This window comes from Bombina bombina, chromosome 3 (genome assembly GCF_027579735.1).
Source record: "Bombina bombina isolate aBomBom1 chromosome 3, aBomBom1.pri, whole genome shotgun sequence".
NCBI lineage: Eukaryota > Metazoa > Chordata > Amphibia > Anura > Bombinatoridae > Bombina > Bombina bombina.
This window is the reverse complement of record NC_069501.1, coordinates 970619612-970630774: the sequence shown is the minus strand read 5'-3', so window position 1 is coordinate 970630774 and position 11163 is coordinate 970619612. Positions and strand designations below refer to the sequence as shown.

The following is an 11163-nucleotide window of genomic DNA, read 5'->3' as shown; positions in this document are numbered from 1 at the left end:
CACCAACCATCAGTTCAAGAGTTATCACCGTTGCATCCTATAGTGTTACTTTGCTTATCTGTGTTTGTTTGACACGACGATAGAATACAAAGTTCCTTAATGATGCCTCAGTGTATTGTAACCGGCCTCTTTCAATATAGCAAAGTCTAAGGCATATGTGCGTTATATATATCCCTTTGAGAGCATTGAGGTATATGCCTAATCCTTATGGCTATATAGCCTGGGTTTATGAAAATTAAGGCAGGATTGAGTTTGTGCTTTACCCGTTATTAGCTAACAGTATCTTATAACCAATTATAGTCCCAATTCCTGATTCTTCTTGGCACACTTATATGCTTTACTATTGTTCCCTTTGGCTATTATACTTCAACTCATTTGATTCACTGGCGGCTTAAATTAACTCAGTAAAATGCTGCCAGAGTCACATACCCCTTTTTCTTGTCTTGTGTTTAGTCCCAGCCAGCGCTTTTCTTTCTGTGCAACTAATTCAATGTGTTAAGCGCTACTCTTTAGCCAAGCAGAGACTGGAAGTAACTTAGGGGTAGGTGGTAACAATTATCCAAAACTTAATGACACCGTGGATAGGCTTAAAGATTTAGGAAAACCAAGCTTTAAATAATTTGATATAGTAGCTGGTACTTATCTGTAGAGGGCTTGACTCAGCATGGTCCTTCTGCTGATAGCTTTCAAAGACGCGTTCCGTTCCTCTGAACCAGGCAGAGGAGAGGTATTTCTTTATTTATATCCTTGGGCGCCACCAGAACTGCAGCTCTTCCAAATGCTCCTTCAGCAGGGTGAAACAGTTCAAAACAGCCTCCTATCTCTGAGAGTCTGATGAAAACCAGAGCGGTTCACTCCACTCTGTGTCTGCGTCTGCTCTCAGAGGTCTTGGGAGACTCTCCCTGCAGCGCTGCAAACGTGCCCCTTTCTCCTTGGAGTTTCCTCTGAGTTAAGCCCGTTAGACACCAGGGGCCGGCCAGCGGGCTCCAGATGCTCCACAGGCCGATGCTTAGCTGCACGCTTTCCGCTCTCCACGGCTTCCTCTTTGCTGCCCTGCTGCTTCCGCACAAACACAGGCTGTGGCTCTAGCGACTGAGCCTTCTGCGCTCGAACAGGGGATCTGTGCTTGACTGACCGCTGCTCCTCCTTCTCCTATACCAGCCGACAGTTGGCCCCCGAGGCTTCGTTATCCCAGCCCCAAGGAGTCACAAGCTAAAGCGGGTGGTGGAACGGCCTACGATAGCGACTTCTCTCCGCGCTACTTCGCGCTCCAACACTTACTCCTCCCACTTCCGGTCATCCCCCGGGGTAATACATTATTTTTAAATCTTTGAAATGAAGACTTTAAATGCTAAACAGCATTATAAACCTAATAAAATAATCACACAACACAGACTTTACTTGTATTTTTCTGCAAACAGTTCTTTCTATGCTTTCCAATCTGGACTGATTTATAGACAGGAAGATCTTGTTCCTTTGCAAGCTGCTCGATAGCTCAGGTCTGGTTAAACTGATTAATTTCAGCTTCCTTGGCTTGCATATCTTTGCTGCAACACAAGTGTACAGCCCCACCTACTGGCTATTTTAATCAATGCACTGCTTCTCAATGCTTTTCAATAGCGGTCACATGACTGAAAAAAAGGTTGTTATTCTGAAACGGTGGGAATTGAACCGTTGTAAACCGAGGGCCACCTGTATATATATATATATATATATATATATATATATATATATATATATATATATATATCAGCAAGTGAATAGTTAAATATTTGCAACTACTTTATGCAATTTAGTATCAAGCACTGTAGAAAATAACATATTTTGAGTTACAGAAGTCATTATATCATGTATGTGTGTAAAAAATATACTGACACCTATTAATAGTGTTAAACATTGCAGCCAATCATACCATCATCCCAATATGCAGTTTAGTATGTCCCGTTTTCATAGGGCAGATCATGTTTATAAGATATATGTGTTTGCCATTATTACCCATGAGAGTGAATAGGGGCAGTGCATTTAGGCAGCTCCTGGGGTCTTATTCCCAATAAAGATTCCTAACTTTGATATTATGTTATACTCAGTCAGGGGTATGGTTGGGTAGTAGTCACTAAGTGACACAAAGCTTGTTTTTACATTTTTTTTTCTTTGTTTTTATTTAACATTGAAATCCCCATTAGATTTTGAATAATGAATAACGAAAACGTGTCTAACTTCAGGTGGGTGGTAGGTATACTGAACATGCAGAATTAAAACATTTCGTTTTTCGACTATTATTGATCTTTTAATTTCGATATAGTAAAGTTTGAGATAAGTAAAGTTCAGGGAGCTTCTTAAATGTCATCATAAAACATGGTGACTGAGTATTACAATGATAATCCCGTTCATGTGTAACTCTCGCGTTACCGCTTGATCCTTTAGTCTCTTCCCACGACTGTGATGTCAGGTCCCTTCATTTTGAAATTTACAGCCTATAAGCGTTCAGTGTTGCAATAAGGGGGGTGGTTAGGTCGGAGACGCAGAAGCTCCTACTCTGTGTTCTCTCAGTGACTGTGAAAGGAGCGGCTAAGCAGGTAAAATGGCGACGTTGGGAGGGATAGTGCTGAGTCATCCGAATACATTCGGCGTGGGGAGTATACTATTGTAAATTAATACGATGTAGATTACTTGGCGTTTGATTTAAAATGATTCTCTTCGCGCTTCCTAATATATAGTTTTAAAATAGTTGTTTGATTACCGTTGCTAATTAGATTGCTTTCTTATAGACCACGCTGTTTCTAATCTCAAATAAAATGCGTTCTCAGGCAGATCAACAAGCCCTTGTCTGTCAGAGGGCTATAATAATGTTTTATATGGGCTTGCTATTCGTATACACACCAGTCGCGTTGTCACGTGGTCTTCTGTTTGCAACTCACTGTTTATGCTGATTTGTGAGCTGCAAATCGGGTTTCTTTAATGTAATATGATCTTAAAATATTGGAACATTATACTGTAAATTATTTTAAGGTTTGATGTGTATGAACTGCAATAAAACACGTGGTTTGGAACTGTGACTCTTTAAGTATTTTTTTTTTTTATGTGACCTACATATGCCAATTAGTGATTGGATAATTTGATTGGTATTTGAGAGTGAAACTTGCATAATTTCTTGATCATTGCAAATAATTATATTTAATCTTATTTCCTAAACATACTATGTGCATACAGTATTTAAATTCCTTATTTAATTGTGAATTGTATCGTTTGTTTTCTTTGGTCTGCAGCTTTGGAGATGAATAGGATTCGCATCCACGTCTTGCCCACTAGTAGGGGCAGGTTAACGCCTATCCCAAGGACACATGAGGCTTTGACCTGCTCCTTTACACACCGGCCATGCTCCCAACCTCGCTTAGAGGGCTACGAATTCTGCATTAAGCATATTTTAGAGGACAGAAGTGCGCCTTATAAACAGTGCAGCTACGTATCTACAAAAAACGGTCGCCGTTGTTCTAGTGCTGCACCAAAACCTGAGAAAAAAGATGGGTAAGTTATTTTTTTAGGGTCTGATCCAAAAATTAGCTGTCTCCTTAGCTTAGTTGCCTTTTTTTTCAAATAAAGATAGCAGGAGAATGTAGAATATTGATAATAGGAGTAAATTAGAATATTGATAATAGGAGTAAATTAGAATATTGCATGCTCTATCTGAATCACGAAATTATTTTTTTTGGGTTCAGTGTCCCTTTAAGCTGCCAATTGTGAGTTTTGAACATAAGCTCTCTATATTTTCAACATGAAAGGCTGCAACACTAGTCACTGGTGAATAACCTGTACTTATACTGGGGGACTGCCACAGCTGCTCAGTTACAGGGCTGGTGCCAATTTCTGACGTACATAAGTAGTTACTCTCATGGTTTCAGAGATACAATACACAAAGACTAACACACATTGTAAAAACATTGTAAGCTTTGGATGATCTGCACCTTAAATGCATCAGGCGTCTCCCTCCCTCAGTGTTCCATCCATAAATATACGATTATATGAGAAAATAGAGTAGTGGGTTATGGTGGGCGACAGAGGAGCTATCGTGGGGGCTGTTAACTGTGCAACTTGTAGTATGTTCCTGTAACAATCGTATACAGCTGTGGGTAAACCAATAATCACAAATTGTAGTGGAGAGCATTGTGGGGTTTAATTAACTGCCCCAAAAGAGACGCTATACATGTGATAGATATTAGAACAGTCCCTTGTCAAAGCTGTCGTGAGGTATCCCACGTTACGGTACGTGTGTGGAAACCATTTACACATCAAAGATGAGTTAGCAGAGGAAAATCACACACACACTATGCTGACCAGGCAGCAATTAATTATGTACCTCGGTTAAAGTATCTTCTTGAGGGATGTTGTACACACTCAACCGACAAGCCAGCGATGTCTTTACACTGCTATCAATTCTAGCAACACTCACAATAAGGCGTGATCGTTCAACGTGTTGCCAGAGAGTTGCTTCAGCTTGTTGTCCCGGCGTCCTCAACGATCCTCCTTGCTGCACACACATGCTATCCGGCCCCTAAGCTCCTCCCTCTAACGTCAGGTATCGAAGGCTCCCTTTTCAGCTCCCTTCAGGGTATACAGGAACGTAGTGCAATAAAGTGGAGTCCCAGAACTCCACAGGGAAAAATAGAAAAAAAGAATGTTCCAAAAACCCTCTTGCAAATAACTTTGTGGTTGTGACTCTTAGGTAAAATTAAAAAGGTACTTTTATTGAAAGGTAATCCATGAACAAACAGCAGGACTCCAAAGGTTAAAAATGGTGAAACAAAGTTTGACCCGTTTCGGTCCTCAGACCGTAGTCATAAACCTAAAATCATGCAGCATGTACACACTACTTAAAACAAGTAGGCACCTCTCATTGGAGGAGCTCAACACACCCTTTCTTAACCCTTTAGTTACTTGGCTGAAAATACGATTATATGAACAAGGATGAGCTTTATTCAGCTCAGTGTTCACTCTATGGGTGTAATGTCATACGTGCTGTAACAGACCAGGGAGCAAGACTTCAACTTCATAGTTTTAGCATAGGAAAAGAGGTAGGCTATCAAAGACTAACTAAAAATACTCCAATAAGTAAACCGGACTGTAAGGCGACACATATATTTCTAACGGCTTATATTTCTATTAAAAAAAATTAAACAAATTTGACTATGAAATCAAGCTTTCTCTGTTAGCGTGGCTTTGACTTTTTAAAATATAAAATAAAGGTCTTTGCAGTCATCAACAGTAGAGGCAAAGGATTTTAAATAATAAAGCTTTGTAATTCATCATAATAATAAACGTTCACAACTTTAAGCTTTCTGGACTTGGAAAATCTCTATGGGTCCTAGATTGAGATTTCATTTTAAATGAAATTGCAGTGGGCCAGTATCAAATTTGACACTTCTATCTTTACACCTGACTAGTAAAACTATAGATATATGTTTCCACCCCGTGTGTGTGTGTATATTAGAGCTGCGCATCTTCACCTGTCTCACGATTCGATTCGATTACGATTATCATCGTAACGATTCGATACGATTCGATTCTACGATGCATCGCGATGCATCACGATTACTGCACTATTTCTGCCCAATTTTTAAATTTTTCAGAAAAAAAAATTCAAGAAGTCAAAGTATTGAAATAAACTCTTTTTTTATTTTATTAGCTCAAAAAAGGACACTCTTCCTGTGGCAAAGTCTGAACACAGCAGACAACAACAGTTTATAGAACAGTAAATACTAAATGGCAATTGTTGTATTGGTTTGGAAACAATATTATGGCATCAAACTGTAGTTACAGAGTACGTAGTGTAAAAAGTGCAGTGCTCACAGTGTACTTCTTCAGTAAAAGAAAATATTTAAATGTATATATTATATATTAGTAAGTAGTACACTATACACTTGTAAAGAAACATGAACAACAAATAAATGTCTAACCTATCTATGTTGGTTTTAATTTCATTTCTTTACTTACTTAGTAATAATAATATAATAGACATTAAATTAAAACCCAAATAGATAGGTTAAGCTTAAGTTACCACCATAATACCTTATTTGTGTGAAAATTGTCCTCAGAAAACAAAACATAAATCCCTTATAGGTACAAAATTACAGGTGCAGTCCACTGTGCCTTCATGACTGTCAATTTGTGGCAAACAAACATCACGTGAAGAATCTGGAACACAACACACAGCACAGAGTGTGCACACAACACACATGTGATTGTGACATATACAATTAGTTTACACAGTTACAGACTTACAATAGTACTAGAGACTGAGAGAGAGACATTTAAAACAAGTAGCATTGAACTGAACTACTATAACTACAGTTTCTTCTTGATGATTATATTATCTTTATGGGATCACAAATATAATTAGTTAGTTATTAGTTACTGTTAAAGCAGTACTACACACAACTGAATAGTGACTGAGTCTGTCACTGAACAGTACACAGCAGTCACACACAAACAAACAATACATAAAAAAGGACACAGACATCAAGGAGTAAATCATGGTGAAGAAAGGGTGGCACGCCACTCACCTGAGGTGTGTGTGCTTTATTTTTGTATTGTGCTGTTGTGTGTGGCACTGTGTGTGTGCTGTACTGTCTGTAGTGTACAGTATATTTGTGATCCAATAAAGATTTACTCAAGGTTTACTCAAGGCTTTTCCTTCCCCTATAGTGGGGTTTGGCTTCAGTCTCACTCTCTGCATAGTGCACTCATAGACAGTTAGACAGTCACACTCACTAGACACTCAGACACTAGAGACACAGTGGGACACACACACAAACAAAAACATTCAATGGCACCACAGTCAGCCACAGTCACACTCACACTCATAGACACTTAGACAGTGACACTGGGACAGACACACAATCACATACAAACAAAAAAATTCAAAGGCAGTTAATACACTCATCTCACACACACTCATAGAGAATGAGATACATACAAACTTTTCAAACTGGCACTCACTCACAGACACACTCACACACTCATAAAGAGACAGTTAGACACTGCAGTACACACATTGTTATTGTTAACTGGTTGGTTATATTCGGTTAACCCCTACAGATCTGCCTGGGAGTGGGTGGGATGGCATTTGGGATTGGGATCATAAACAAAAACATATGATATCTTTCTTAAAGGGTCTATTTAAAATAGACAATTTTTTAGTGTGAATGAATAATATTAATAATCCCTTATGCAGTGTGCACTATGCACTCACTGCATTGCAAACAATACAGGGGTGTGCTGTAACAATAGCACAACATCTACAAAACAGAGCACTTCCTGATTGGCAAACATCACAGTAACACTAGAAGTAGTAATAGACATTATACAAGAAGTAGCATTGAACTACTAGATTTACTAACTTTGATTATCAATATCTTTATGGGATCACAAATATATTGTTACACAACACACACACAGTCACAGTCACACACAGTCAAACAATACCAAAAAAAACACACATAATAAAAAGAGTGAATCATGGTGAAGGGTGACACTGACTGACACGCACACATGAGGTGTGTGCAGTTGTGTGTTGTTTCTTTTGTATTGTGTGTGTGTGTGTGTGACTGTGACAGAGTGACGTGGTCGGTCGTGTAGTGTACTAGTATATTTTGTGATCCAACAAAGATTTACTCAAGGTTTTAAGCTTCATTTTTCAAAAAGCTATAAGCTATATAACAGTAACAAATATAAAATAACTTAACAGTAGTCTGCACTGGGCAGTGGGGCACACAGCACTTTCTTCTGGATGTGCCAAAAAACATTAAATATTAATATTATAAACCTGAATCACTACTCAGAATTATGGAATATGTAGGTTTTTCTGTAAGAACACTAGTTGATCCACATGCTCTGGTTTGAGGGTGCTTCTTTTAGCCGTTACCACATCTCCTGCAGTGGAGAAAACCCGCTCTGCAGACACGCTTGTACCTGGGATACACAAGTATCGCTTTGACAAATGAGAGAGGAGGGGAAATATGACCTCATGTACATGCCACCATTTCAAAGGGTCTTCAGTGAGAGGCAGAGATGGGGCTTTACAATATTTCTCTATTTCCTCTTCAGCCTTGGCATAGGGGGTCTTGGGTTCTATTGTACCTTCAGTGTCAGTGAAAGACTGTCCCAGCAAAGTCATGAGAAGCGATGTGGACTTTCTTTTGGGAGGAGAAGGGTTATCCTCCTCGATGGCTGATTCTTCTTCCAGAGTTTCTTTTCCCTCAGGCAGTGGCACTTCATCCACGTTTGTCCTCCTAGATGTAACTGTACTAGTACACTCAATCTGTGTTTGAACAAAAGAATAGAAAAAATAGCATTCATTATTACCTCGAGCAGCCAGCCAGCTAATGCTATGTGTGTGCTCAGAGAGACAGTAATGCATAAATAAATGCATACAACAGCTCACATCTATTCAAGAAACATGATGCAATTAAAATTACCTCCAAGGATGCAGCCTCCTCAGTCACTCCTCTGTATATCTCCAATCTCTCCTCCTCTGTGAGAATAAAAGGCAGTCCCTTAAAACGAGGATCCAGGGCAGAGGCTGTATAAAGTATCTTCTTCTCTGCCTCACTGCTGTACCTCTTCAGGAGATCTGTTTTGATGGCATTCTTGATCTCATGGATCATGGGTGTGTCTCCCATGGTGTCTGTCATGTTCTGGAGCAGTTGTGCATTTAGAGGGGCAATGAGAGAAACAGTTGGATTGCGCTCTTCTGACATCAGTGTGGTTGCATCTTTCATTGGCTTTAATGCACTCACAGCATCCTCTGCATTTGACACATCTGTTTCGTTGAGAGTGCAGAGATCTGACTCACTTTTTCTGACTTCTGGAGACAACAATGTGGCACAGATTGCAGGTTGCTGTTCTAGGAACCTCTCGACCATGTCATATGAGCTGTTCCACCTTGTTGTCACATCAGTTATTAGCTTATGATTCTTCAGGCCAAGACATTTCTGTTTTTCTTTCAGACAGTGGTTTGCTGTAGTGCTGCGGTGAAAAAATGTTGATATTCGTCGCACTCTGCCTAAAAGCCTGGAGAGCGTGGCCACTTTCAGCGCCCGCTGGGATGCGAGATTCAGTGTATGGGCGAAGCATTTTACATGAGGGAATTTTCCAACTTGAGCAGCAACAATCATGTTCGAAGCATTGTCGGTCACAAGCACTACAGATTTATCGGACAGCTGCCATTCTTCCACGACACGAGACAGTAGCTCCGCCAGATGAGAACCCGTGTGAGACTCATAAACTGCTCTCGTTTGCAGCACATGCGACAAGATCTTCCAGTCCTTGCTAATGTAATGTGCAGTTACTGTTACATAAGACTCCGTCGTGACTGAAGTCCATGAATCACACGTTAGTGCGACTCGACTGGCTTGGCTCATTGATGCAATTACCTGAGCTTTTGTTTCTTGGTAGAGTGCAGGTATAACGTTTTCTGTTAAGTGATTGCGTGACGGGATCTTATAACGTGGCTCTAGTGTCTTCAACAGGTTGCGAAACCCAAGGTTTTCCACAACAGAGTAAGGCCGTAGGTCCTTCGCTATGAAAGTTGCCACAGCTTTGGTTATTCTCTTCCCTTTTTCAGAGTTGGGTGGCAAAGTTGACAGCATTGCATCAATTCTTGGCTGATGAGCTTCAGCTAGTCTTGTTATTTCCTTGGCAGTGGCACTGGCGACAGCGGCAGGGGTTAGCATCTCAGAGTGAAAACGTCTAACGTGATTTCTCAAGTTAGTAGTATTCCCTAGGTATTTAATTTTTGTGTGACAGGCTTTACAAACCGCGTGTGTCTTGTCCAATTCGTGCTTTCCAGTATGTTCATAAAATCCAAAATGTGCCCAGATGCTTGCTTTTAAAATGCTAGGTGCATTTTTTATCTCTCTATCTTTTTTGTCTCCCTCTGTCATTTTAGCATGACATGTACATATGTGACGGATGATGTTGTTGTCAACGTCAAACTCTGTCAGTGTTAAAAAAAAAAGAAAATACACTAAGTTCCAGTTGTCAAAATGTCAAGCCGCAAATGTAAAATCAACAAGTACTAGTAACTTCAACTACTTTGCCAATGCCATACATTTTGCGAACATAAATTTTAAAACAAATTGCATTGTGATAATTGCAGGGGACATCACTCACTCACTGACACAGTTACTGTAATATATTACACACTTAAAGGTGCAAAAACCCAAACATTTACTTTCATGATTCAGATAGAGAATACAATTTTAAATAAACATCATAACTAACTCTTCTATTATTTAATTTGCTTCATACTTCTCAGATATCGTTTGTTGATGACATATTAGCAATGCATTGCACAGCACACACATTACTTACTATAAGTATATAATACTTTGTGCACAAGGAGGAGGCTATGCATTTCAACAAAGGATAAGCAAATTATATAATAGGGAAAGTTGTTTAAAATTGCATGCACTTTCTTGAATTAATATATTATTAAAATATTAGAACTTCAGACCAGGCCATCCATCCATGTGAAAAACATGTAGATAATAGATACAGATTAGACTAATAGAGACATTATTAGACAATAATAGTATACTATATTTATTTATAATACATTTTTTATATATGCAATATTATTCAATAATGCAGCAATTAATTATGCAGCAGCCTGAGCCTCAGTCAGCTCAGCATACTACGTTAAGTAAATAAGGCAAGTATTTAATTGTTACCCCTTATTGTGTAATAAATGTGATTGTGTACCCCTTATTGATTTGCTCTTACCTATTGGCAAGTAGTAGGCAGTTGAGGCAATAGGCAGGCATGGCAATGGCAATTATGGCATGGCATTGGCAAAATGTACAACGTTTTGGTAACTATTAACTAAACAAACAGTTAGTTAGTCTAATTCTCACCATAGGTCTCCTCCTCTGTCTCCCACAAAATAAAAATGAGCCCGCCGTGTAGCTGTAGTATACCGCCGTGTACCATCATCAATCTCAGGCAACAAACTCCTGCTTTGCTGCTTTGCTCCTACTGCGTAACTTCGGCACTTCAAGAGACCGCCCATGAGCGCCCATGTTGCTTTATTGGGTGACGTGACGTCAGTGACGTCAAAACGATGTACCGCGCACTTTCGCGCACTTTCTTTTACGTTTCCTGGAGGCT

At 39.5% G+C, this 11163-nt stretch overlaps 1 protein-coding gene across 1 annotated transcript in view; it reads left to right on the top strand.

Annotated features, from left to right (window-relative positions):
• Positions 1-2493: 2493 nt before the first annotated feature.
• KANSL2 (KAT8 regulatory NSL complex subunit 2) overlaps positions 2494-11163 on the top strand; it is a gene marked incomplete in the record, with an annotated part of 121263 nt that continues 112593 nt past the window's right edge. Inside the window, 2 exon segments of the mRNA XM_053708054.1 lie at positions 2494-2576; positions 3267-3525. Of these exon segments, the coding sequence (XP_053564029.1) occupies positions 3275-3525 (251 nt within the window).